At 53.5% G+C, this 27,857-nt stretch overlaps 2 protein-coding genes across 2 annotated transcripts; one reads left to right on the top strand and one right to left on the bottom strand.

The window, feature by feature from the left end:
* The first annotated feature begins 568 nt into the window (after nucleotides 1–568).
* On the top strand, nucleotides 569–27,039 carry Padi3 (peptidyl arginine deiminase 3). Its single transcript, XM_051171311.1, has 16 exons — nucleotides 569–688; nucleotides 7,469–7,649; nucleotides 9,030–9,102; nucleotides 10,598–10,659; nucleotides 11,793–11,910; nucleotides 12,609–12,734; nucleotides 15,305–15,483; nucleotides 16,037–16,140; nucleotides 16,229–16,340; nucleotides 17,931–18,038; nucleotides 19,111–19,262; nucleotides 20,487–20,631; nucleotides 20,746–20,848; nucleotides 23,819–23,898; nucleotides 24,656–24,781; nucleotides 26,691–27,039. Exons 1-16 carry the CDS (start codon nucleotides 597–599, stop codon nucleotides 26,922–26,924), a joined length of 1,995 nt encoding a protein of 664 aa, XP_051027268.1. The 5' UTR covers nucleotides 569–596; the 3' UTR covers nucleotides 26,925–27,039.
* On the bottom strand, nucleotides 14,154–14,644 carry LOC127211433 (40S ribosomal protein S15-like). The gene has a single exon (XM_051171310.1). The coding sequence runs from the start codon at nucleotides 14,624–14,626 to the stop codon at nucleotides 14,201–14,203; it is 426 nt and encodes a 141-aa protein (XP_051027267.1). The 5' UTR covers nucleotides 14,627–14,644; the 3' UTR covers nucleotides 14,154–14,200.
* Nucleotides 27,040–27,857: the final 818 nt, after the last annotated feature.

The raw sequence follows: 27,857 nt of genomic DNA, 5'->3' as shown, positions 1-27,857 counted from the left end.
TGAGTTTGGGGCCAGCCTGGTCTATAAAGTGAGTCCAGGACAGCCAAGGCTACACAGAGAAACCCTGTCTCAATAAACCAAAACTAAATAAAATAAAATAAATTCTTTCACAGGCTTGCATAAAGAACCCAGTTGCCTGCACCATTTGGAACAACAGGCCTGGGAACCTGCGTTCTCAGTAGCCCTCCCCCAGTGTGGAGAAAGGAGACGGATAGAGGACAGAGAAAATCCAGGACAAAGCCCCATGTTCCTCTGCATGCCCCCACCCACAACGCCCCCTGCCCCGTGCCCCATCCAAGCCAGATGTGCTGGCCAACCGCCTGTGGGGGCTTGCTTTCTCTCCAGCTAGAAATTAACTCCCTGGGTGCCCTGGGCTGGGAGCCACAGGTTTCTATGCAAATGTTAGTCCTTCCAGCCAATCCTGAAGAGAGGATTGGCTCTTCGGTGGCTGAGAAGAGGCGGGGCTTTTAGGACTGAAGCCAATGAGCTTGCACCCTGGGCTGGAGGGGTGGGGCTGGGTGGTTTTTAAACCACCTCCTGGGGGACCTCTGGCTAGTGCTGGGTTTGGTGGTCAGATTCCCCCATCCTAGGTCAGCATGTCTCTGCAGAGGATTGTACGCGTGTCCTTGGAACACCCCACCAGTGCTGTGTGTGTGGCAGGCGTTGAGACCATCGTGGACATTTATGGGTAAGAGTTGGCCCTGTAGGGCCTGTGGTACTTCATGCTGAGCCCCTGGGCCTTCCCCACCCCCACAGGAGCTGCGTGTTCCTCAGGGCACTGGCTGGGTCTGTAGTCTTAACCTTGGAACGCCTGCCCACTGGGAAAAGCTTGGGGTCCTTGCCGTAGTCAGACAGGTTCCCAGCAAGAGCCGTGATGTTTCCACCATCTTACCTGGTGTCCGGCACAAAGTGCAAGTGGAGGCACAGAGAGGGTGAGCCATTACCCCAGGTGGCACAGTCACTAGGAGGCAGCGCTGGGCTTTGAGCCCACTGCAGCCTTACTCAGGACCTCAGCTCCAGCTGCTCAGCTCCTGCAACCCCAGGTGGGTTCAGATCCACCTTTCACCAGTTACTCACCACCCACACATTGTGCCGGCTTCGTGCCAGGCTGAGCTTGGCACAGGGTGGTTTGGGTTTGGGGGTGGGGGGGAGAGGAGGGGTTGTGTAGGATTGAGGCTGATTTCTTTGGCTTTTGAGTCCCAGCTCTGAGGCTGAGCTGGGGACAATTCCAAGGATGCTGGGGTCAGGGTGCCACCTCTCAGTCCCCCTGCCCCCTTCTTGGACGTGGCTTCAGCCCTGGGACACCAGAAGTCCTTGTGGGATTGTGCCACTCACTGTAACACCGTGAGAATCATCTTTGGTCTTCACCTGCCAGGGACCAATAGCACTCTTACCCCTGCTGGGTCAGCAAAAAAACAAAACAAAACAACAACAAAAAGTCTCTAGATATTGTCAGATATGCCACAGTAGCCAGACTGTCACACCCTTTGAGAACAGCATCCAGAAAAGTAAGCGTTTAAAATGTGCAGTGAACTCCGTTGGAAGCAGAGAGGTCTGAGGTATGGAGGATAGGGAGTGAGTTGCCCGTCAAAGGAAATAACCAAGTCCAAGATGAACTTAACAGGAGCTAGTGCCTGGCTGAGGGTAGGTGGGCTGTGAGATGTGCAGAGGGGAGTCTGTGGCATCCAAAGAAACGTGTAGGACAGGAGGGGGGTGGATGCTGCCTGGCGCCATGTCCCGCTCTAGGACTGCATGCCCATGAGGGTGACTCACTGCCTGGGTGCCTTGTACCCGTTGGGTAGATACAGCTCTGGTTTGACCCGTCCAGGGAGCTGGGGATAGCTCCTCCTCCTCCTTCTCTCAGAGATGCCTTTGAGGATGGAGGATGGGCTGGGTGAACGGCTAGAAGCTGGTTGGGGCTGATTTGAGTGACTAGGGCCATGATGGAGATTCACCAAGAACGAGGATAGGTCAGCTGTGGCAGGGATCTGGCGTCTTCTAAAAGGACCCCGATCGCCAATCCCCCCAGGGAATAGAGTGTCTTCACACACTCATCATGGGCTTTTTGAGCATCAGTGTATGCTGAGCCCTGGGGACTCTGAGAAGTAGAAGACTGGAGGTCGATCTGGGGGGGGGGGAGTTCTAGTGTCAGCCTGGCAGCTGTCCAGTGAGGGCTCTTCTTGGAGTCTGGCCCTGACCTACAACCCTGGAGCAACGCGGTGGTGGCTCGGCCCTGGCTCTGGCACTTCCCCGGCTGCCCCATTGTGGAAAACTCTTTCCCTGTGGACTCTCTGCTTCTAGCTCTGCAAAGTGGCGGGCCAGAGATGTGACTGGGCACCAGGCTCTTAGCGGCCTGTGTACTTTACCCAGATAACCGAGCCTCCCACAGCTGTCCTCACTGTTTCATAGATGAAGGTATCAAGAACCAGAGAGGTCAACTAACCTGTCAAAGGGCACACAGCCACTTGGTAGAGAGGCAGGGGAACATCCAAACTGGTCCTTCCTTCGGAGAGGCACTGGGAGGTGGGCGTGGATAGTATGTAGACTGCAGAGCCCTTGCTAACCCGCACAGAACATATTCTATTATGGCATCCCTTGCCATCCTCATCGTTGGCATCGTTTTATGGCTCTGCACCGAGCCTGAGGAAACTCTCAAATGTTACCAAGCTTGCCATGTATCAGCTGGCTGGGACACAGCCCCTGAGCTGTACCAGGAGATGGAGGAACGGATGAAAGAGCAACCAGCGTGAGTCGAGCAATCAGAGTAGGCTTCCTGGAAGAGGAGCCTTGAAGGGTGAGGCAGGAGTGAGACCGCTCAGCAGAGCCTGACTGGCCGCGGTGAGAGGCATCCAGGAGCAGCTCCTGAGCAGCCAGGGAAGGAAGGTGAGGCTCCAGGCCTCATCTGATCCTCTCGGTAGCTGATCCATCTCCATCTCCCACATGCGTGGTGAAGCTAGCCCCGTTCTATTCTGTGGGACGCAGGAGCGCCTGCCAGCTCCACATGGACCATTCTCAGGGCTGAGATTTTAGCCATGGGGACAGAGAAAGTTTGGTTCATACTGGGAAAAAGGAAAGTTCTGGAGTGGCTATGGGTTTCCCCAGGGCCACAGGGACAGGCTTTAGTGAGATGGGAAGACAGGCTGAAAGCAACCATCAGGCATTCCTTTGACACCTGACTCCCTTCTAAGTGTCTGTTACCTAGGGCCCCTTGGCCCAGAGGCTGTCACCTTTATGATATGTCACCTATGAGAGTGGAAAGCAGTCCCTAGGCTGGCCCAGTGGTGGCCTCTGGGGTTCACCCACCCCTTTTCCTAAATAGGCAAACTGAGGCCTGGTGGGTGAAAGGACTTACTCAGAAAATGAGCTAAGATAGAAACCAGGCCTTGAGACCCAAACAGCCCATGACGACTGGTGATGGGGACCCAGTTCCAAAGGCTCTGTGGGACTGGCGGAAGCTCAGGGCTCCGGGAGTATTCAGGTGTATATCCAAGAGATGCTGCAAGAGTCGGGTCTGGTCTGCATGGCTGCAGTGTGGCTGGCAGTAGTCGTCATGGGGCCGCAGTAGTCACGGGGTGCAGTAGTCACAGGGCGCAGTAGTCACGGGGCGCAGTAGTCACGAGGCGCAGTAGTCACGGGGCGCAGTAGTTATGGGCCGCAGTAGTCATGGGGCGCAGTAGTCATGGGCCACAGTGGTCACAGGCTGCAGGGGTCACAGGCTGCAATAGTCACGGCCGCAGTGGTCACGGGCCGCAGCAGTCATGGGGTGCAATAGTCATGGGCCGCAGGGGTCACATGCCGCAGTAGTCACGGGACGCAGTAGTCATGGGCCACAGAGGTCACGGACCGCAGGGGTCACAGGCCGCAGGGGCCACAGGCCACAGTGGTCACACAGGGCGCAGTGGTCACAGGCTGCAGGGGGCACAGGCCGCAGGGGGCACAGGCTGCAGTGGTCACACGGGGCACAGTGGTCACGGAGCTGGAAATCTCTTAGCGCTTTCCCAGCAGCCCAGGTGCCTTAACCTTGAGGTAGATCTCAGTTGCCTTGGAGCGAGCCCCAGAAGCAGCACTTGGAAAAGCCAGAAGGTGGGAGGCTGTGACCAAGGTGCACTAAGAGAGGGTCTACATCAACCAGAAGCTTTTCTGTATCTTACGTGACCACGCCTGGCGGTGAGGTGGCACGCTCCTCTCTGCAGTGAGTGTCTCCACTACAGTTTCCCTTTTGGGTCTTTTTTTTTTTTTTTTTTTAAAGAGTTATTTATTTATTACTATGTATACAGTCCTCTGCCTGCATGTACACCTGCAGGCCAGAAGAGGGCAGCAGATCACATTATAGATGGTGAGCCACCATGTGTTTGCTGGGAATTGAACTCACTATCTCTGGAAGAACAGTCAGTGTTCTTAACCTCTGAGCCATCTCTCCAGCCCTCCCTTTTGAGTCTTGTGGGAGCGCTGCTGGGGCTCAATTGACAGACCATGGCATGTGCAAGGCCATGGGTTTAATTCCTGGTACCATAAACACCAATATGCTGGCGCATGACTGTCATCCCAGCACTTAAGAGGTGGAGGCTGAGCCGAGTGTGATGGCACACACCTTTAATCCCAGCACTCAGGAAGCAGAGGAAGGCAGATCTCTGTGAGTTCGAGGCCAGCTTGGTCTGCACAGTGAGTCCAAGACAGCCAAGGCTACACAGAGAAACTCTGTCTTGAAAAACCACACACACACACACACACACACACACACACACACACACACACCTATAGCTGGAGAAGGGAGGTGTCAGGTCAGCTTTGCCTGGGAGTGAGGACAGGACAGATAAACTGCAAGACCCGGAGTTGTCCATTAGCAGCTTGCTTGAGCCTCAGTTTCCCCAAAGTGAGATGATGATGTCTCATACTGAGACAGCTTCGTTTACCAAGATCACTAGTGTCAGGGGACAAGGACGCAGATGGGTCCCAGGATGGGCTAGTCTCCCCGCCAAGTCATCCTTGTACCTCCCTGCGGCGGGGACTCAGGGCTGGCATTTCTAAGCAGCCCCTTTTGCCACGTGGCTCAGGCATCAGTGGCCATCAGAAAGGCTTGGTAGCCAGGACCCTGCAGTGCCCCTGGCACTAGGAGCTTGGTCCACAGGCTCCAGGGACTAGCCATCTGTAGGATAAATTGCGCTGTCCCAATTTTCTCTTTTTTGTTTGTTTTTGTTTTTCGAGACAGGGTTTCTCTGTGTAGCCTTGGCCACCCTGGACTCACTTTGTAGACCAGGCTGGCCTTGAACTCACAGCCATCCACCTGCCTCTGTCTCCCGAGTGCTGGGATTAAAGGCATGTGCCACCACGCCAGGCTCGCTGTCTCCGTTTTCAATGACTGCCCACTTAAACAAATATTGTTACATTTATTTGTTTATTTGTGCATGGAGGTGGGGGGGAACATAACATGGTGTGCATGTAGGGGTCAAAGGTCAGCTTTCAGGAGTCAGTTCTCTTTTTTTCTACCATGTAGTCCTGGGCATCCAGGGATCAGGTGATCCGTCTTGGGAGAAAGCGCCTTCTCCGGCTGAGCCATCTCACCAGCCCCTGCCTAGGTTTTAGTTCTGGATGTTCTATGTCCTAGGAAACTTAACCTTGGTTCTTGCAAGGTTGCTCACCTTACTGCATTTGCTGGTCACTGTGCACACATGCTGCCTGGGAGAGCTGTGACTAGCATCTGCCAGGTTAGGAGCGTGGCCCGGAGCCATCTAGAAGCTAAGGTATGGGATTTGCCTCGCAGTCAGACATGGTGGCCTGGCCTAAGGAAGAACATTGCCTGAGAGAAGTTTAGGCACTTCCTAACTTTCAAGAACCGGTAGTCTGCCTCCACTTCCTGACTTCCGGGAAACAGGAATCTGCTGCTCGTGACTCGGGTTCTCCTTTCAAGTAGCCCCCTTGGCCATCCCAACACAGTTTTCATGCTGGTGCAGAGGAAGAGCTGGCAGATGGGTCCCTGGATGGGGGTCTGGAGTCTTAACTGCTGGCTGCCTCAGTTTCCCCAGAAGGAAAATAAAGTGGTGACTATCACTCCTTTGAGTGCCATACACCCACACCCTCTCCTCCCATCTCCTTGTCATGGCCCCTGGGTAGATTGCAACGCTGAGGAGACTGTGTCCTACCCTCCAGGAGAGAGTGGTGGTTGGCTGGGATTTGAACCCCAGGCTTTCTGACTACACTGAACATGGCTTCAATCACTTTGCCTCACCACCCCTCTTCCCCCCTGAAGAACCATCACTGGCTCCCCACTTCATAAGGATAAAATGGGAATCAAGTGATCATAGTCTAATGTTGAACTCCTGAGGCTCCGGTGTGAAACCCCTTCTCCTCAGATGCATCACCTCAGCCGTCCCAGCTCGATGTCAGAGCTGTCTCCATCCGCCTGCAGCCTGCATCATAAGTCATTTTAATAGCACCTTCCTGATCCTGGTCAGAGGTGTTCCAGTCATTTTCATGGCTATTAATACACTTGAGCCTCCTGGTTTCCCAAGAGGCTGGCCAAGTGTGTGTTACTATCTTACACTCTAGGTGATGTCGTCAAGGTCACCTGGTTGAAATAGGACCCAGCTTGGTAGTCACCGGTTTTGCCCTGGTGCCTCTGAGTCCTCGACTCTGCCAAGGCTGTGGTGTATGTGCCCATGGGGAGCCCCCACCTTTGTGTGTTCCTCCTAGCCAAGGGGTCTACAGATTTTGTAGGGACTCTCCGCAACTCACAGGGTGGCCCAGGGAAGAGCCCAGGGGAGCTGAGTGACTGGGACCTTCGAGCCAAAGAGCTTCCCAGCAGGAAGGTGTCAGGGCACCTTGGCCCTCCATAGTGGACCCAGAGGGAAAGCGTGATAGAAGTCTGACCAGCTTTCTGGGTTACTGGAAGCCAGCTTGCCTCTGAGAGCGGGGCTCAGGTGTTCTCTGGGGTCCAAGAGAGAGCACTTCCTCCTTGGCAATACTGTGTCTGTCTGTCGTCTTTCTTTCTTTCCTTCCTTCCTTCCTTCCTTCCATTTGTTGTTTTCTGAGACAGAGCCTTACTGTATAGCTCTGGCTGTCCTGGAACTCTCTATGTAGACAAAGCTGGCCTTGAACTCACGAGACATCCATCTCTCTCTACCTCCCAAGTACTGGGATTAAAGGCATGCGCCACTATACCTATTTCCTGTCTGCCTTCTGTCTCTATACCTGACTCCTCCTTCTCTCTGAGCCTTTCTGGCCGGCGTGCGTGCGTGCGTGCGTGCGTACAACCACCAGCCACCAAAAACTGGGTGGTGATGAGACATTGGAATCTCAACACGTAGGTGCGAGCGTGCGCATAGGTTTGTGTGGCCCCTGAGCTCTGCTTCCCAGAGCTTGCCATCCTCATTCATAGTTGGGGACAGGCTTCCTGGAGGAGGGTGTGGAGCTTGAGCTCTCAGGTCTGAGGAAGTCCCTCACATTGCCCATGCTCCCCTGTTCTCCTCAGGTCAGTTCCCGAGGGCACGGATATGTTTGAGGTCTATGGGACACCCGGCGTGGACATCTACGTGTCTCCCAGCAGAGAGAGGAGCAGAGAGCGAGCTGACAGCAGGCGGTGGTGCTTTAACGAAGGGCTAGAAATCATCGTGGTCATGAACTCTCCTAGCAATGACCTCAACGACAGTCATGTGAGATCACCCCTGGTCCTGTGTCCCCTACTTCTCTAGGGCGCTAGAGCTCCATGGGGTAGCGAGCACTCAGTCTGAGGGCCACACTGCTGGGTGTGAGTCCCAATTCTGCAACTTCCGAGTCCTGAATGTATGTCCTTAGACCTCTCTTTGTCAACCTGAAGCATGGGGCCACTCCAGTCCTGCTTCCAGGGTGGGTGGGGATGGACCCCGAGTGTCCTCTGTTTAACTAGCCCCTGTGAGGGGGGAAGTTAGTGTAGTCCTGCTGTGTTGACCTCAGTTTCCCTCTGAATTTGACTTCTTCCCTGAGCTCAATGAACCCATTTTTTAGAGGAAGAAACTGAGGCTGAGAAGGGTTGTAGCTTCTCTGAAGTCACAAGTCCTAGGAAGGAGCTGAGCTGGTGAGGATCACAGAGTCCCTGGGACTGGGCAACAGGACCTGCCAGGCTATAGAGGCCCCCCACCTGGTGCTCTGCAAGTTGGGGCTGTGTGGGCACTTCCCGTATCCTGAACTCTTGGGCTACTGTAGGATTGAGAAAGTTTGTAAGCACTCCTCCCCTTCCCCACCTTTGAGATACTGGTACAGAATTTTGGGGTTCCCAGACTGAGGGGTAGATGGCCTCCATAGTGTCCTGACACTGTGACCCAGATAAAGGGGGATGTCAGAGCCTAGGTGGCAGGGCACAGATGTCTGCAGGGCATGTCCCAGGCACAGGAACAGGTCAAAGAGTCGGTGATTAAACTGCCTGCAGCACCTTCCCAATGTCACCACCTCTGTCCTCGCTGTTAATGGTGGCTGGGAGCTGAGCTCCAGCCAGCTGCGATGGGCCCCCACGCGCTTCGCCTCTTTAATCCACCCGGCTGTAACCCATCCTGCGTGGTAGAAACCATTATTATACCCCACTTTATAGTAGAGGAAATTGAGGCCCAGAGAAGGTCAGAAACTGTCTCAAGATGTCACGATCAGCAGATGTGAGAGCTGGGACCAAGCCACCGGGCAGAGCCCATAGGCAGTGTGCTTCTGGGACCAGGGTTAGGGGAAGGTCAAATGCGGACTCTTGAGGTTTCTCACCTGAGGAATGAGGACCGTGCAGGTCAGAAGGATGAGGAAACTGAGGTGGCTCAGACAGGCATGGGACCTCGGCAAAGAGATGCTGGGCTCAAGTCCATGTAGTTGCTGGTAGGACTAGAACCCAGGTCCCCATGGATCCAGGGCAAATGGTGCCCACTTTACAGATGCACCAAGGTATGGGAATAAGTGACCCTGAGGAGCTTAAAGGGGAGCTGACACAGGGACAGAGGTCTCTGAGGGTCCTGTCCCTGCCCACCAGGTCACCCAGGCCTGTTCTTAGGTGACACTGGGCATGTCTCTCTCTGCAGGTTCAAATAGCCTACCACTCCAGCCACGAGCATTTGCCCCTGGCCTATGCAGTACTCTACCTCACCTGTGTGGGTAAGCTGGGCAAGGCTAAGGGTGTGGCTGGGGGTCCTGAGAGGTCTGGGCATGAACTGAACCCGAGTCTTTTTAAAAGAAGGCAGGTAGAAGCTGAGCATGCAGCTCCACAGTAGAATAACCTCCTGGCCTTTTCAAGGACATGCACACACAGATACACACGTGCACAGACACACACACATGCACAGGCACCCATACAAACTGTTTTTTTTTTTTTTTTTTTAAATTAAAAAAAAAAGTGTACATTAGAAAACTCAAATACACAGGATGAAAGGCCTGGGGAGGTGGCTCAGTGGAGTAAGGTGCTTGTTGAATAAGTGAGAGGATCTGAGTTCAAATCCCCAGCTCCCAGATAAGAGCAGTACATGGTAGCCTGTGCTTGTAATCCCAGCACTGGGAGGGGAGTCAGGAGGACACTGGAGTCTTGGAGGCTAGCTGAATTGTCGGAACCCAGATTCAGCAAAAGACCAAAACCAAAACAAACAGACAAAAAACGACGGAAGCCAGGTGTGGTGGCGCACGCCTTTAATCCCAGTACTTGGGAGGCACAGGCGGGTGGATCTCTGTGAGTTCGAGACCAGCCTGGTCTACAAAGCGAGCTCAGGACACCCAAGGCTACACAGAGAAACCTCGACTCAAGAAACCAAAAAATAAATAAATACACAAATAATAAATAAATAAATAGCAAAAATCACTACACACGCCCAACCGTGCACATTAAATGAATAATTACAAACAAGGACTTGATGCAGCAATCTGCAAGTCCAGGGTCTGAGCCACCCCACCCAGTGTCTCGCACACTGTTCCCTTTATCTCCTATATGGCCTCTAACTGAGCATGTGTAGCAAAGCATGTCATCTGTTCGGTTTTCTGTGGCCCGAATCCCTTGGTACCTGTTCTTTTGTGTGGTGTGTTGGTGAGGTTCCACCTTTCTGCCCCCCTCTCCCCTTTTTCTCCCTTTTAAGAACTAAGCCCATTTTATAGGCTGGGTCTGACCACTTAGGCACTGTAAGCACAGCACTGTTAGTGTTGTCAGAGCCCTCTTGTTTCCAACAGGAAAGACTGAGAAGATGGGCTGGGACTGGGGCAGCATTTCCCAGGCTGTGCAGTGAGGTGGCCAGGCCCACCTTCATACCTGTGTCCGTCTGACACCAAAATCCAAGCTCACTGCTCCATTCCAAGGGGCAGAGACAGTTTCATGTAGATGGGCCCTCAGCCTCCTGGGCACAGGGCCACCCTGGCCCACACAGCAAGGGCTTCCGAGCTTTAAAACAGGGAACCATCAAGGAGAACTTCCAGCAGGACAGCCTGCAGGCCCATTATTTTCTCCTACCCTACCCCACCCCATGCCACCCCCAAACCCCTCTCCCTTACCCAAGGATAGGAAAGTCCAGGGCCCCACCCTCTGGGTGTCTCCTGGGGATGGCACCCAGCTTCCTGGCCCAGATGACTGAGATGCACGCTAGGACTCACCTGCTGCTGCCTCCCCCAACAGACATCACCCTGGACTGTGACGTGAATTGTGAGGGCCGACAGGACAGGAGCTTCGTGGATAAGGTGGGTCTCCTGCTGAGCCTCAGTCAGAGGCAGCAGGTGGGAGTTCCTGTGCTCCAGGTCAGAGGGGCGAGGTCATTTTGAGTGTCCCCCTTGGTCCCAGTTGATTCGAGGCCAGGGTAGCCAGAAAGAGACCAGACATGGTTGGAGTCATCATTAGCAGTTATGACCATAGCATGGGTTCCCAGCCCTGGGCTATCCTTGATTGATGAAAAGAAAGTTCTAGGCTTATAATCTAGGTCAGGGGTTATGAAACGTAAAAAAATAAAATAAAACAAAAGCCTTGCTGTGCAGTGGTGGTGATGGACGTCTTTAATCCCAGCACTTGAGAGGCAGAGGCAGGTGGATCTAGGCCAGCCTAGTCTACAGAGTGAATTCCAGGACAGCCCTGTCTCAAAAAACCTGAGTAAATAAATAAATACCAGATTGCAAATGTTTTAGGCCTTGTGACTTATACTTCTTTGAAGCAGCCACTTAATTCATAAACTAATCATAAGACCAAGTTCTGGAACCAGGCGGTGGTGGCGCACGCCTTTAATCCCAGCACTCGGGAGGCAGAGGCAGGTGGATCGCTGTGGGTTCAAGGCCAGCCTGGTCTAGAAAGTGAGTCCAGGACAGTCAAGGCTACACAGAGAAACCCTGTCTTGGGGAAGAAAAAAAAAAAAAAGACCGAGTTCTGATAAAACTTTATTGACAAAAACAGGCAGTAAGTAATAAATATAAGGACCCAGATCTGGGCAGAAAGAGCAGCCTACTGTACAAGGCACTCTTAAAGGTCTTTGGTGCAGTCTTCATGATGCTGGTACATTATAGGCTTAGAAAGGCAAGGAGGACTTCCTGGGTTGGGAAGGGTAGAGGAGGGACAGATTTCATTGGCCGGAACAGGACTTGGGCTAGAGGGATGAGAGGAGTCAAGGAGTTGCCCGTAAAGAAAGGGGCACCTCGTGGCCAGCCAGGACAGACAGCCTTGTGCTCTGGACTTGATGATGTAAACATCAGGGCGCTGCTGATGTTTCCTGAGCAGGGTTGCCTCAGTGAAGGGTGGACTTCTCACAGGATAGCGTGAAGGCTCAGGACGCTGGCCAGGCAGCATTGAGCTGGAGCCCCTGTCGCCAGCTGCGTTTTCTCACTGACAGAGGCAGTGGATGTGGGGGCCTGACGGGTACGGAGCCATCCTGCTGGTGAATTGTGATAGGGATGATGTGAATTCTGATGCCCAAGATAACTGTGGCCAACATGTGAGCTGCCTGCGAGGTGAGCGTGCTGGGGCAGCCCAGTCTCTGGGTACCCAGGGTCCCTCCTCGGTTACCCCACAGGCGTCACTACCCCCAGGTGGGGCTCTGAAGGCAGCCAGGGGAGGGACAGAATTCGCTATGAGATTCCTCGGAGCCCAGCCCAGGCTGGCATCTGCCTATCTGTAGTCCCCAACGCTTGTGGCACTCATGCTGGGGTGCCCAGTGTTCTCTCCTGCAGGGGACAAGGGGCTGCTAGCATTGTTTGAATACCTGCTGTGTGCAAGGCCCTTCCCCCATTACTTAGTGTTGTTATTCCGGTTTAGAGAAGAGGGTGCTGAGGCTCACAGGTTAGGAGGGTCCCCCAATTTGCACATCCAGTCTGTGGGCTGCCAACCCTACACCCCTTCCGGCTGGATCTCTGACCTGTGTTTGAGTGAGGCCTTTCATAATGCTCACAGAAGCTGGCTTCTAAAGTGGGCAACTCCTGGAGATGGAAAGGGGTGTGGCTTGCCCAGTGAGATGCCCAGGTGACCTTCGACCCTGCTCTGGGATGAGGAACCGTGAACAAGAAGCAGGGCAGTGTCGCATGTGCACACACGCCTCTCTCCTTCACACCAATGGATTCTAGCATCTCCAAGAGCTGAGTGAGGCTGGGATTCCCAGCCCTTGACACCCTCCTGGAACAGTTCAGTCAACACCCTCTGTCTGGCTTCACAGATCTAGAAGACATGTCCATCATGGTCCTGCGGACCCAGGGCCCTGAAGCCCTCTTTGATGACCACAAACTTATCCTTCACACCTCCAGCTGTGATGCAGAGCGGGCACGGGTTTTCCACGTCTGTGGTAAGTACAGAGCACCCAACCAGGGGCTGTGGGCAGATGTGCATCTCAGCCAGGTTCTGCCGATGGCCTGGGTATCAACACACTCAGAGGTGGGGGCGTTTGTTCTTTCTTTCTTTCTTTCTTTTTTTTTTTTTTGTTTGTTTGTTTTAAAGATGTATTTATTTATTATGTATACAGTGTTCTGCCTATATGTACATCCACAGGCCAGAAGAGGACACCAGATCTCATTATAGATGGTTGTGAGCCATCATGTAATTGCTGGGAATTGAACTCAGGACCTTTGGAAGAGCAGCCAGTGTTCTTAACCTCTGAGCCATCTTTCCAGCCCCTTTCTTTTTTCTCTCTCTCTCTCTTCCCTCTCTCTCTCTTTCTCTCTCTTCTTCCCTCCCTCCCTCCATTATATCATTATATTCATTGATTGATAGTGTGTGTGTGTGTGTGTGTGTGTGTGTGTGTGTGTGTGTGTGTGTGTGTAATGCAGAGCCCACGGACCAGCCTCAGATGTCAACAGAATCCCTCACCTCTCACCAGGTTTTTTTTTTTTTTCGAGACAGGGTCTCTCTATGTAGCCTTGACTGTCCTGGACTTGCTTTGTGGACCAGGCTGGCCTTGAACTCACAGCAATCCAACTGCCTCTGCCTCCTGAGTGCTGGGATTAAAGGCGTGCACTACCACTGCCTGGCTTTTTTTTTTTTTTTTTTTTTTTTTTGTCCCTCACCAGCTTTTAAAACATAAATTCTGGGCACAGAACTTGGGTGCCCAAGTTTGTACATCAAGCACTTTATCGACTGAACCTTCATCCCTGTAGCTGGTAAAATGGGCTCCTTCACTCCACCCTTGAAGTGGGGTTTCTTTTTTCTTTCTTTCTCCACTCCAGCCCCCTAAGACAAGTTTTCTCTGTCCTAGAATTCACTCTCTAGACCAGGTTTGCCTCAAATTGAGAGATCCACCTGTCTCTGCCTCCTGGGTGCTGGAATTACAGACACACCACCAGGCCTATCGAGGGATTTAATTTTGATTGAGTATGTTAATTAGATGAGGCAAAGGAGGCGTTTGAATGCTGCACTTCAGTACTTTGATAACTGGACCTTGGTAGTCTGCCTTGGGAGGAGGAAGTGGCCAATGGGGAGTAGACCTTGGTGGCTAGCTTTAGGGGTGCAATAGCAGGAATCGGGGAGAAGGGCAAAGCTTGCCAGAGCCATGCTCGCCATACATTTATTTATTTATTTAGTTCTTTCTTTCTTTCTTATGTATAGAGCTCTCTGCTTGCATGTACACCTGCACACCAGAAAAGGGACCAGCTCTCATTGTAGATGGTTGTGAGCCATCATATGGTTGCTGGGAATTGAACTCAGGACCTCTGGAAAAGCAGTCAGTGCTCTTAACCTCTGAGCCATCTCTCTAGCCCCAGTCCCTTCATTCTTTTTTTTTTTTTTTGACTGAACACGAATCTTTATTGGCCACGGCTATTTGAGAGGGATGAAGCGGGAGGAGTGGGTGGCCCCGATACCAGGCTGGCCATGCTTCACGGGCTTGTAGGTGATGGAGAACTCGTCCAGGTAGTGGCCGATCATCTCTGGCTGGTTGAAGGTCTTGCCATTGTACACGCCCACCATGCTGCCCACCATCTCGGGCAGGATGATCATGTCCCTCAGGTGCATCTTCACCACCTCCGGCTTTTTTATGGGTGGAGCCTCCTTTTTGGCTTTCCTCAGGCTCTTGAGAAGTAAGTGTTGCTTGCACTGCAGGCCGCGGTTCAGGCGCCGCCTCTGGTGGGCGCTGTACAGCTGCATTAGCTGCTCATAGGACATGTCCAGCAGCTGGTCCAGGTCCACGCCGCAGTAGGTGAACTTGCGGAAGGTCCACTTCTTCTTCTGCTCCACTTCAGCCATGTCGCCGGCTGCTCGGAAAAGGACAGTCCCTTCATTCTTAATGAAGCTTGCACTCATATGTTTGTGTGTGTGTGTTTTGTTGTTTGTTTTTGTTTGTTTGTTTCTGGAGATGGGGTTTCTCTGTGTAGCCTTGGCTGTTCTGGACTCCCTTTGTAGACCAGGCTGGCCTCGAACTCACAGAGCTCTGCCTGCCTCTGCCTCCCAAGTGCTGGGATTAAAGGTGTGCACCACCGCACCCTGCTGCACTCATTTTTTTTTTTTTTTTTAAGATTTGTCTTCATTTATGTGTGTGGTGGCATGGGGGTTGCACATGTGTTCAGGTGTCCACAGAGGCCAGGAGAAGCGATCAGATGCGCCGGAGCTGGAGTCACAGGTGGTTGAGGCTGGAGTCACAGGTGATTGTGAGCCTTCCTTCCAACATGGGAGCGGGGTGCAAAAGCAGCAAGCCCTCAGCCACTAGCCTGTTTCTCCAGCTCCTGTCTGCGTATTCTTGCTCGGAAGATGGCTAGAGGCAGCATGCTGGGTTAGAGTAAACATGACCTTGTCTCTTAGTGAAGAGTGCTGGGAGTCAGAGAGGAAGAGCTGTCTGCCATGCTCCTGGGCGAGAAGGCTCAACTCTCCTGAGAAGCTCACATACCCTGAGCTACCCAGGAGTCATGGCCACTCCTCTTCCCTTAGGTCCAGAGGATTCCTGTGAGGCCTATAGGTGTGTCCTGGGCCCAGACAGGATGTCCTATGAGGTACCTCGGCTGAACGGCTATGAGGAGCGCTTCTTTGTGGAGGGCCTCTCCTTCCCTGACGCCGGCTTCACAGGGCTCATCTCCTTCCACATCACCCTGTTGGATGACTCCAATGAGGTAGGGGAGGGTAGGCAGAGGATGAGACAAATATCCGGCTCCTGGCAGATGTGGGCGTGGCAGGAGTGAAGGGCCTGACGCTCCCTTGCGGCCATAGTGGGCATCTCCATCCTTTAGAAAAGCCAAGGGGCCGGGCGTGGTGACACATACCTTTAATCACAGCACTCAGGGAGGCAGAGGCAGAAGGATCGCTGTGAGTTCAAGGCCAGCCTGGTCTACAAAGGGAGTCCAGGACAGCCAAGGCTACACAGAGAAACACTGTCTCGAAACCCCCCCCCCAAAAAAAAAGATGACCTTGAACTTCCAACCCTCCTGTCTTAACCCACTGTGTGCTAGGGATTATTGGCATGCACTGTCAAGTCCCTTATTATGCAGCAGTGAGGATAGAACCCACAAATGCTAAGGAAGCACTCTACCAGATGAGCTACATCCACAGCCCAAACCAGGGGGTTTCTTGAGGACCCTAAGGGAGGGAGTTCAGAGAGCCCGAAATCTCTGTCCTGCCAACTGGACTCCTGAGTCCAGCACTCTTCGTCTTGGTCCTCCCGTGAAGGACTTCTCCGAGACCCCAATCTTCACTGACACTGTGGTGTTCCGCGTGGCGCCCTGGATCATGACACCGAGCACCCTGCCGCCCCTGGAGGTGTACGTGTGCCGGTGAGTCTGGGCGGAGTCCTAACCTCGGAGTCGTCTCTGTTCCTGGGCCCTAGCTCTGAGTCCCTCCTTCCTCCCCAATTGCTCACAGGGTGAGGAATAACACGTGCTTTGTGGAAGCCGTGGAGGAGTTGGCCAGGAAGGCAGGCTGCAGACTCACCATCTGTCCTCAAGTGGAGAACCGCAACGACCGTTGGATCCAGGTACTGGGTGGCCCCACCGGGGTACCATCCCATCCTGCAGGGAGGACCCGACTCCCCGACTCCAGACAGCAGGCAGGCTGCTGGGCAGCCCCACCAGGGTACCATCCCATCCAGGCAGCCCCACCGGGGTACCATCCCATCCTGCAGGGAGGATCCGAGGCTCCCTGACTCCAGGCAGCAGGCAGGCTGTTGGGTGAGGCAGCAGAGGCCACATAACTCCCAGCATGCAGCAGCTGAGCTAAGAGGCAGTTTGTTCCGCAAGGGGACATTAGGCAGCGTCTGGAGACATTGCGGTTGTCACACGGGACCAGGAGGAGGGACTGGCCTTTAGCGCCTTGAGTCCTATCATGTCACTAAAACTTCAGTACCGAGGTGTATCCCACAGCGTACGATCTGGTCCAGTGTGTCAGCAGCACTATGATGAACAACTGTTTCAGAACCCCTAGAGTCCAGTGTGCAAGGGAATACCAGAATGCCACAGGGGACCGGAATTCCTTCCTGTTTCTGCAAGGGAAATGGACAGGGGAGGGGGCGGAGGTAGGGGCGTGTGCCAAGGTGTGGGGATTTCTGGTGCAAAGAAAGCCCTAGGGGAGAGTCCTCTAAGGACAAGGCCCAGGGCAGAAAGGCTTGGAAAGAGTCCTCTGTGTGAGCTGCACAGGGAGTGTGGAGAACATTCCCTGCTGTTTCCCAGGCACTCCCCCCCCTCCCACCTCCCCCCGGGGCCCTACAGAGCATCACTTCATCTTGTCGTAATCACCCTTGGGTGTTTGCTAGCAGGCACTCCCCCCCCCCCATACCCCCCCCCCAGGGCCCTGCAGAGCATCACTTCATCTTGTTGTAATCACCCTTGGGTGTTTGCGGATGAGCTCATGCCGTCCACACCCACTATGCTGACAAAGGCAGGGCTGGGAGCTGCCAATCATCCCCTGGGATGGGAGGACCAAGCTATGGTGTTTTCCGGTTCAGTTAGAGGTTTAGCCATGTGAGGTGGTTCAGGGAAGTGTCCTGGAAGTGAGACTTCTGGAGTTTAGGTTCTTGCTGTTGACAGGCTGTGTGCCCTTGAGGAAACAGCTAGCCTTCTCTGTTCTCCTCTGCCCTCATGTATCACACGAGTGCTAACAGAGTCTTCTGTGGGTGAGTCATGCAGATGAGTGGAGTCAGGTGTTTAGAAAGAGCTCAGGGCCTGGCACACAGCAGGCTGCCCTCTGGCTGTGCTCTCTGGGCCATTGATTCCTTATGAACTCTGAGGAGGAAACGTCCCCTCTCTCAGGTCCTTTAGCACTGCTGCCTTCATGTCCAAGGATGGAGGCCATAGGAGTGGGTGTGTGCTCAGTGGGTGGCCCGTGTGTCGGGAACTCAGGCCACCCTGCGTCCATCTCTGTACCCACCCTGCCCTGATCCGGCACAGGCACATCCCAAAGTCTGTGTCCTCCTCTATACTTTTGTGACTGCCTTAGACAACCAAGCCCCCAGCCCCTTCTTTTTGCTGACTCCCCCACCTCCAAGGACAGAGGACACCCCACCCCTAGGAGCCGCCCTCCCTGAGACCTCAGTGCCCAGCAGAGCTATGGTCTCTCTCCCCACCGGCAGGATGAGATGGAGTTGGGCTACGTGCAGGCGCCTCACAAGACCTTTCCGGTGGTCTTCGATTCCCCGAGGAATGGGGAACTGCGGGGTTTCCCTTATAAAAGGATTCTGGTGAGTTGAGACATTGTACCGCTGGGGAGAGCTCACATCCCCCAGGGGACACCCAGGTATAGGGGGACTAGAACCTTCTTCTGGAGGGGTGACAACAGGCTGGCCAATTACTGCATGAGAGAGGGCCGGTGACATCTGTAATGGATGAGTGGTCTTTTGGTGTAGATCTACCCCACACTTTGTATGGGATAGACTTGTGCTAAAAATGTCCATTAGAAAAAAAAGAATTAAAATGTCCATTTATTTTTGCTTCAAATGAGAGAGTGTATCGTGCATTTTTATTTGCTGATCAGTTGGGGGAGGTGGGTCGCACAGCTGGCAGAACTTGAGGGCTTTGGTGTCAGCTGTCAGCAGGTGTTAGCTGGTGACTGGCTGTCACTCACATACAGTGTGATAGCGTCAGACTGAATGTCCCACTCAGAGCTGCTATTTCCTCAACTGCAGAAATAGCTTCGCAGGCATTTATGAAGCCTGTCGTCATCACGGCAATGGCTACCTGCCAGAAAGGACCCTGTGGCACTATGAGCATGCTGCCTTTTATAATAATAAACAAACTAACAGGGACCACAGAGGACCCGATCGGCTTCCAGAAGGGCTGTGCTCCCCGCGGGGTCTCTGGGTCACATGGTGTCAGACACTTATTGACTCTCAGTGGTGTCTGAATTCCTCCTGAGAGACACCAGGGGAGGCTTAGAGGCCCCTCTACCAGTCTCTGGTCCCCTTGGGCTAGACTTGACAGGAGAGCCCTGCAGAGTTCAAGGACAGTCTGTTGCCTTGGGTTCCGTGTGTGATGGGTGTGTATGGCCACTGGGCCCTACCTCTGTTACTGTGACTGGCAAAACGACACTGGTCTGACACATCCACCACAACCCTAGGATTGACTACTTCCCAACTTTGGCCCTTTGTACATGTGGCATTAAACTAGATCAGATCCTGTTTCTGACTCACTATTCCCACCTGAAGAGTTGGGAGGCTGTTCCCACCCCCATCTTTTAAGATCTTGGAAACCCGTCGCATGTGTTCAGGCTCTTCCTGGTACTCTACCCTTGCCTGACTCAGTTTCCCCCACCAGGGTCCAGATTTCGGCTATGTGACTCGGGAGCCTCAAGACAGTTCTGTGAGTGGCCTGGACTCTTTCGGCAACCTGGAGGTCAGCCCACCGGTGGTGGCCAACGGGAAGGAGTACCCCTTGGGGAGAATCCTCATTGGGGGCAACCTGCCTGGGTGAGAGGCTCCTGGTGGTCATGGTGGCAGCGGGCCTGGAGAGCAGGGAAGTCCTGAGTGGGTCGGGCTACTCTCCCGACTGCCTATAGTTCCTCTAGGACGTCTGTTAGGACCTGTGAAGCAGGCCAGAGCAAGCAGGGGCCTAAGATGACACTTAGTCCAACCTTTTCCTTTTACAGGGGGGGCGCCCAGAGAGCCTTAGTCACACACACAGAACATTCTGGCTAGACTGAGGTCCTCTGGTTGTGAAATATATATATGTGGAAATGAGAGGAGAAGGTATCAGCTGAGAATATAGAAGGAAAAAAAATTTTTTTAATTAAAGCCTGTTCATACTATAGTGAAAATGACTAATGTTGGGTCTTTTTCTGAGAGCAGGAGAAGGGACCGAATAAAAGTTGAAATGACGTAGCCTTGATGTGTAAACACACACACACATACACACATGAGCACAGAGGTGGGGTATTCTGCGTGTGACAAAAGTTGCTGATGGAAAAGGAGAGCTCTATTTGCAGTCAGGTTCAGTGAAGCCACTAGAACAAAATGGGATCAAATAACCGATGGATCTAGAGTCCAACTAGAGGGAGAGAGGACCTTGGGACCTTGGGACCTTGGCACTGGTTCTGTTCTGAAAGGCAAACGGAGGGGGAGGCTGCAATTGTGTTAACAGAAAAGTGCCGGGGCTGTGAGAGCCACTCGGGCAATGGTGTGTTCACCTCTCCCACTGACTTCTGGGAAACTGAGGCTGCAGCAAGAGAGATGAATCTAGCTCTAGAGAGAACTACTCAGCTCTGTGAGGTCCAGGACAAGAGTGGTGTGGGGGAGATGCAGTGTCCCGGAGAACACAGTTCTGAGGACTCACCTCGTAACTGAGTAGTCTGTGCTAAGTGGCTTAAATGGGACGCACCCTGGGTGGAATATTAAAACACACTTACCGCCTTCCCTGTTTAGAAAGTAATGTGTTCTTTTGAGATGTTGTCTTGAGACTAAAATCTTTCTATGTAGCTCAGGTTGGCCTGGAACTCACTATATATCCTGGGCTGACCCTGAGTTTGCAATCTTCCTGCCTCAGCCTCGTTAGGTCTGTGCCGCCGTGCCTGGGAGCGCACTCTGCAGGCAGATGCTGTGAAGAGCTGCCATCTGGCCATTCTGTTTTTTTTTTTCTGGAGTGTGTGTTTAGTTTGGTGTCTTTCCCTAACCTCCTTCCCCCTCCCCCGCCCCCAGGGCAAGAGGCCGCAGAGTCACGCAGGTGGTACGAGACTTCCTCCATGCCCAGAGGGTGCAGCCCCTGGTGGAGCTCTTTGTGGACTGGCTGGCTGTGGGCCACGTGGATGAGTTTCTGAGCTTTGTTCCTGCACCAGATGGGAAGGTAAGGACTTGTGGGTGTGTCCTGGCAGCCTCGAGAGTTTGGGGCTGGGGTCGAGCTGGGGCTGATGGGCACACAAAGCCAATGAGCTCAGCTGTGCCTGCTTTCCACACACAGGGCTTCCGGCTCCTCCTGGCTAGCCCCGCTGCCTGCTTCAGGCTGTTCCAGGAAAAACAGAAATGGGGCCATGGAAGGTCTCTCCTTTTTGAGGGGGTCATTGGTGAGTAAAAGTGCTAAGTCACCCTCCCAAAAAACAAACAAACAAACAAACAAAAAACCCAAAGTATTGTCTCTTTGCTGAATTGAGCACACTGTGACTTCCAAAAGGAACAAGCATTTTAAAGCTAGGTGGTACCCCCCAAATTCAGGACTGTTCCCTCCTGGCCCAGTACCCAGTGTCACTGGTGACCACTGGCTATGGTACAGGGCAGAGAGTGTGAAGAATTTGAGAGCCAGGTGTGCCCGGGGATGCCCAGGTGTGCCTGGGGATGTCCCATCAGGCCTCTGCTCAGAAGGTCCCAGAGCCCAGGGTTAGTGTTCTTTGGTGGCTGGTTTGAAGTCTGGGTGAGTTTTTTAAGTGAAGTTTAACAGATCAACAAAGCTGCTGGAGTCCCAGAACCTCCTCTGCCAGCCTTCCATCTCCCAGGGTGGGGGGGGGGGTGGCTCTCCACCAGGCTTTACCTTGCTCTCTGAAGCCCCAGCTACCATTGCCTTCTGTCCCTGATCATCACAGGATGTACTTGCTGGCCTCACCTGCAATAGGGCGTGGGCCCGGGGAGGAGCCCTCAAGCCTGGCATCCGCTGCCCTTGCCCTCTGGGGGCCACTGAAGGGCACCTTGGTGGGAGGAGCCCCTTGCTGGCACATCTTTGCCGGCAGGTGCTGCTCTGGAGACTCCAATGGTAGCTGCTGGAGGTGGTGAGCCTGTGGGAAGGGAGTGCCTGCCATAGAAAGTCACCCATGCCAGCAGAGTGTACCTTCTCTCAAGCAGGCACATCAGAGCTAGGCCTCAGGGTTGTGCCTCAGGGTTGTGAAGGTCCGCACCGCCCACACACACACATCCCAGAATTCAGTGGGATGAGTCCTGAGACACTGCGGAAGTGTTTTCTCTTTCCATGTGTTTCCCATTCTGTTTTTTGCATGAGGAGCCCGAGCTCTCATTGTTCACAACGAAGTGGTTTGAATGGGCGGGGCTGGATGGAAGACAGCTGGGCAAGCCTGTAACCCCCAGCACTCGGGGTAGTCAGGAGAAGTTGCAGGTGTGAGGCTAGCCTGTGCTACATAGTGAGAGCCTGGTGCACCAAACCAAAAATGAATAAAACGAGATCGTCTTTGGCACCAAAGTCCTAGATTTTCTTGGCCACATGGGAGACAGAGAATGCCCTGGCTGGAACCTGCTCCATTTGTAAGGTCCCCCTGTCACAGAAATCATGGGGCCCCAGGGAAATAACACAGCGACTGTGTTCCCAAAGCCGTTGCTTCAAAGGAACCCTAGTATATTTTTGAACCAAATTCAATATTTCTTTATTTCTTTCTTTTTGTTGTTGTTGTTTTTCAAAACAGGGTTTCTCTGTGTAGCCTAGGCTGTCCTGTACTTGCTTTGTAGACCAGGCTGGCCTCAAACTCACAGCGATCCACCTACCTCTGCCTCCCGAGTGCTGGGATTAAAGGCGTGCTCCACCACGCCCCGGCTCTCCAAAGTCGATCTTAAAAGATTTTTTATTCCAGATTCTGTGCCGGGGATGGGCAGGCAGGGGTGGCTCTTGGTCATGCCTGGGGACTTTTTCACAGTAAGGAATGGGGGCGGAAGGGGAGGCAGCGTTAGTCCAACCTGTCTAGCTAGGGAGGACAAGAGAGGGGCTTGCCCATGTCAGCCACATGCAGCAGCTACGTCCCCCAGTTGCAGACAACGCCAGGCTGCTATGGCTTATAACAAGCCCAGGAGTGTCTGGCCTGGGTTTGGGGTCACTTGGGTTATTGGGGTCATTGTGATCCTGACAGGCCACTGGAAGGAGGGGGCCTAAGGGGAGGCTCTGCCATCAGTTGACGTTTGAAGGAAAAAGATGCTAGCCCCAAGGCCTCACAAAGGATGCCATGGAACTGGCCTGTGATGAGACTGTCTGCCTCCAGATGGGGACATGGGACCTCAGAGGCACAGGGCTAACACCCTTATTTTTCCCAGGTTAAAGGAAGGGCCTAGAAGCCCTTTGTGAACACCTAGCTCCCAGGGACCCCCCCCCAAAGCCCTTGCTGTATAGCAGTGGTTCTCAACCTGTGGGTTGTGACCCCACGGGGGTCACACAACAGATATCCTCCATATCAGATAGTGACATTACGACTCATAAGTAAGGATTTACTATGTATCAAAATTACAGTTGCTGAAGTAGCCACGGAATAATTTTATGGCTTGGGGGTCACCATAGCATGAGTAACTGTCTTAAAGGGTCACAGCATTAAGAAGGACCGCTGCTGTGTCCTTGGTGTGACCTTGGATAAGTCACGTGACCACTCTGAGCCTCAGTCCCCTCGCCAGTCAGGTGGTGGTAGCAACACCTCCCTTGCGGAGTGCGGGGGGAATGAGGAGTAGCATGGCGCTTTCTCTCAGCCTCACGGGAGGACTGCAAGCCACTAGCCCCTGCTTCCCCTCCCCTAGCCAGCCCTGTTTCCATGGCCTCCATTGGGCAGACAGGAAGGCCAGGCCTGAAGTCACTCCTAAAAAGCAAGCCAAAGCCTGTTGGTATTGGACTCCTAGGATCTGCTGGAACTGGCTGGTTCACCCTGGCCCTGGGGTGAACACCTTCAACAGACCCAGCTCCTCTAACCCCCGCCCCACCCCCCCACACACACACCGCCTCCACCACCACCAGGAGCAGAAGAAAAAGGAATCCCTACCCGGTGCCCCAGGGCAACTGTTAAGCCCACATAGTCATCACCTCCTCCAGGGAACTCAAATAAAAACCTGCAAACCATTGCACCCTGGCCACCAGACTCCGCCAACCCCTCTTCTTCCTCCAGATGTGCCCATTGGCCGAGCTAAACTCCCACAGATGCTGCCCACCTCCATCCAAGAGAGTCTGGGAACCACTGACTCAGCCTGACCAGCGTCTATGACCTGGGCCTCTGGTCCCCAGAGCCGGAGGCCCTCATGTGACCTTGTGCTAGCCCCCAGCCCCCTCTCGGTCTCGTTCACAGGTGACAGGCGGGTCAAGACCATCTCCATCAATCAGGTCCTTTCCAACCAGAGCCTTATCAACTTTAATAAGTTTGCACAGGTACAAAAGGCCGTTGGGGCTGTGGGTGGGAGGTGGGTATGGATGGGGCTGGGGGGCTGGGCCAGGGACGACATCTGGGACCCATGGTTCATAAAGGGTCAGTCAGGTTGAAACAGGCCCAGAGCCTCCTTTAACCTGGGAGAAGTAAGGGTGTGAGCCATACTTGTGAGAAATACTGGCGCCCAGAGCTGTAAGCACCCAGGGCTGTAAGCTTTAAGGTAAACATAACTTGGGCCCTCAAGAAGGATGTCAGAGTCTGTCAGTCCCCTGCAGTTGAGACTGTGTGGAGACACGGATGAGAGAAGGATGGGGGAAGTCAGTGGGTAAAGGCGCTGCAGCCCACCAGACCAGAGGGTGCCAGGGGAGGTGGCAAGAAGGGGACAGATAGGGACAGATTGAGATGGCACTGTCGGGTGTGGAGTAAAACGATAAGAGATGTGGGAATAACAGCAAGGCTTGTGGCCCCAACAGCCTTGAGTAATGTGGTCATAGAACCCAAGAATTTAGGAAGTCAAAAGGATGTTACTTTTGGCCTGGGGATCTGGTGCCCTCTTCTGGCCTCCATGGGTACTGCGTGTTCACCACTCAGTGATAAACATAAATCTTAAACCAGGTATAGAATGAGATCCCTAAAGAGCAGGACACGGAGGGTGCGATACAGGCAAGTGGCGTTTGTACAGTTGATGGTGGGCACTTGAGCACCTGCCTCAGCCACACTGGCAAGGCCTCTCCAGTTTGCTCCCTTGCCTACCTGCAGAGCTGTATCGATTGGAACCGTGAGGTGCTGAAGCGGGAGCTGGGCCTGGCCGACTGCGACATCATCGACATACCGCAGCTCTTTAAGACGGAGAAGAGGAAGGCTGTGGCGTTCTTCCCCGACTTGGTGAGTTCCCCACCCAGCACTTAGCCTTCCTCATAAGAGGCTCCGAGTCTCGCTCCTGAGGGAAGACATTTAACTGCTTTCCTGCGTGGAATTGCAGTGATGGGGGAGGGGGGGGGTTGGAGAGGATGGCGCTGAGGAGAATCAGGAGCCCAGGATGCCCAGGCTGACACTGGAGCTCCCTGTGGCTCCCCACGGAGGAAGGGTCCCATTTGACATCCGTGGCATGAAGAAGTGTTACATGGGATCAGGGGGTCACCCCACACAGAAGCAGGCGTCCCATGGGGAACAGAGATGGTTAAGAACGGTCCCTGTTCTTCAGTGAGGGGACCCGCTCCTCATGGCTCTGAGGACGCGTCCCAACCGTCTACTCTGTTTGGTAAAGGGACACGGGGCCAGCTCACAGATCGGACGAAGTGCACCAACCCGAGATAGGAGTGGAGATCCCAGAGGGCTGCGTGGGAGAGGTGCCTTTGCTATAACTGCAGCTTTGCCTCTGCTAAACTTTGTGTATCTCAGACACCCCAACACTTGAAGTTCCCCTCAAGTGTTCTGACTGAGAGGGTCTGAAGGAGGGCCATGGAGTGTGGTTGCCTTCTAACACACTGCCAGGGGCCACCATTGCTGCCCTGGTCACCAGCTGTCCTCTCCACTCACCATCCTCAGAGCCTGTATCCACTGACCCTACTCCTGACCCAGGCCCCTGTCTGGCTTTTTTTTTTTTGGTTTTTCAAGACAGGGTTTCTCTGTATAGCCTTGGCCATCCTGGACTCACTTTGTAGACCAGGCTGGCCTCGAACTCACAGCGATCCGCCTGCCTCTGCCTCCCGAGTGCTGGGATTAAAGGCGTGCACCACCACGCCCGGCTCCTGTCTGGCTTTTTGCCCTTGCTTGCAAAGCCTTTCTCTGCTCCCCCTTCCTTCCTGCTTGCTTGGGGCGGCCTTGTAATTAATGCATGTTGCTCCAGGAAGTTTGTGCAAGGCTTGAGGTTCTCCTGTTGGCCAGAAACAGAGGCCCACCCAAGCTGGCTCAGCCAGATGCACATTTGACACAAGGACACTGTGACATCCGAGAGTGGAGACAGCAAGCCTTTAGCATGACCTGGAACTCTCTCATTTCTGTCCACATCACTTCCTCTGCTTGTTTCCTCCGCTCCCCACCCCCTCCGTCTCTCCTTTGCTGTTCTGCCCATAGACATGGATGTCTAACTTTCCTGCTGCTGTGACAAAGCCCTCTGACCAAGGCAGTGTGTAGGAGAAGACATTTAGTGAGCACTTAGAGTTTTAGAGGTTGAGTCCATGACCTCCATCACAAGGAGCATGGAAGCAGGCAGGCAGGCAGGCATGGCGCTGGAGCAGTAGCTAAGAGTGTACATTGAATCCACAAGTGTGAGGCAGATAGTTCACTGGGAATAGTGTGGGCTTTTTGAAACCTCAAAACCTACCTCCAGTGACACACCTTCACCGACAAGGCCACGCCTCTTAACCCTTCCCAAACAGTTCCACTGACTGGGGACCCATTCTCGTTCAAATGACCACCGTGAACATGGCCGTGAGATGCAGGTCCCACACAGATGAAAACTGAGAGACTCTTCCCCATGTCAGCTCTAACTTGCCGGGATGGATAATCTGATTGGTCCGTCTTGGCCAGCTGTTCAACTTGGTCCAATCAGAAGTAGCTGAGAGGGTTGAAGCAGGCAGTGGCTGGGCTCTGCAGATGCTTCTGTAGGTATCTGATAGACTGACTGTCTCTCTCTAGCCAGGTTTCCTACCACTGCACAGGAGTGAGCAGGCAAATACAGTCAAGGCTGCCTAGACATAATCCCAAATTCCTGAGACTTCCAGGGTGGGAAGGTGATGTTGAGATCTCGATTCTGACCTGTGTTCCCCACTTCCCTCTCCACCCCCCGCAGGTGAACATGCTGGTCCTTGGCAAACACCTGGGCATCCCCAAGCCCTTTGGGCCCCTCATCAATGGCCGCTGCTGCCTGGAGGAGAAGGTGCGCTCTCTGCTGGAGCCACTGGGTCTGCACTGCACCTTCATCGATGACTTCACCCCATACCACATGCTGCACGGGGAGGTTCACTGTGGCACCAATGTGCGCCGGGAGCCCTTTGCCTTCAAATGGTGGCACATGATACCCTGAACGGTGCACCGCCCATCCCCCATCCTTTCCCCTGGGATGGGACATGGGCCCAGCAGATGGAGACTGAGACAGACCCCTGGGCAACAAACACTAAGAGACTCCAAGTTTCTAGATTGAACACCCAGGGTGACCCCTTCAGAAGCCTTTTCTCTTGAAGCGTCCGTATTCATCTGCAAGCCCGTTCAGCTCCCAGACAAGAGTCCTCATGGTGGCCCCCAAAGATGGGCCTCATGTCTAACGGACTGTCATGTGGATCAACACAACCCATAGGGACACCCCTAAATGCCATCCCCACACATTCCAAAGCTCCTCTGTTCGTGGGTAAATCCACTTGGGTGTCTAGCATTGATAGATGATCTCGTCAGCACCTCGGCCTGTACTTTCTATGGTGGAAAGCCCCGGGTTTCAGATGGGCCAGTTGCCTCCTGCCCCGAAGGGAAAGATTGTAAAGTCAGACTATTTTACATGGACAAGAGAGAGTCTTTCAACAGAAGATGGTGGTGTACACCTTTAATCTGATACCCTGGAGGCAGAAGCAGGCTGATCTCTATGAGTTCGAGGTCAGCCTGTTCTACAGAGCTAGTTCCAAGACAGCCAGGGCTACACAGAGAAACTGTATCTCAAAAAAAAAAAAAAAAAAAACAGAGAGAGGGAGAGAGAGAGACAGACAGAGACAGAGACAGAGAGAGACTACTCACCTTCCAGGAAGCACCCCAGGATCCATTCAGGTCAAAATGTGACTGTCCTTCCCACTATAAGCTCCTGTCAAGGACCAGCCTCTGCCTTACCCAGCCTGAGCTGCCGCCAGTGGGTACCCCTAAATGCTTTTAGAATGGCAGGTCTCTCTTAACCTTACAAGCTCCCCGTCATCTGACTCCTGGGACTCTGGTTGTCCAAATCCTCTTGGAATTTATTTCTTTCTCTCTTTTTTTG

Source organism: Acomys russatus, chromosome 29 (assembly GCF_903995435.1).
Source record: "Acomys russatus chromosome 29, mAcoRus1.1, whole genome shotgun sequence".
In the NCBI taxonomy this organism is placed as follows: Eukaryota; Metazoa; Chordata; class Mammalia; order Rodentia; family Muridae; genus Acomys; species Acomys russatus.
Note: the sequence above shows the minus strand (reverse complement) of the source record. Positions and strands in the feature narration are given on the sequence as shown.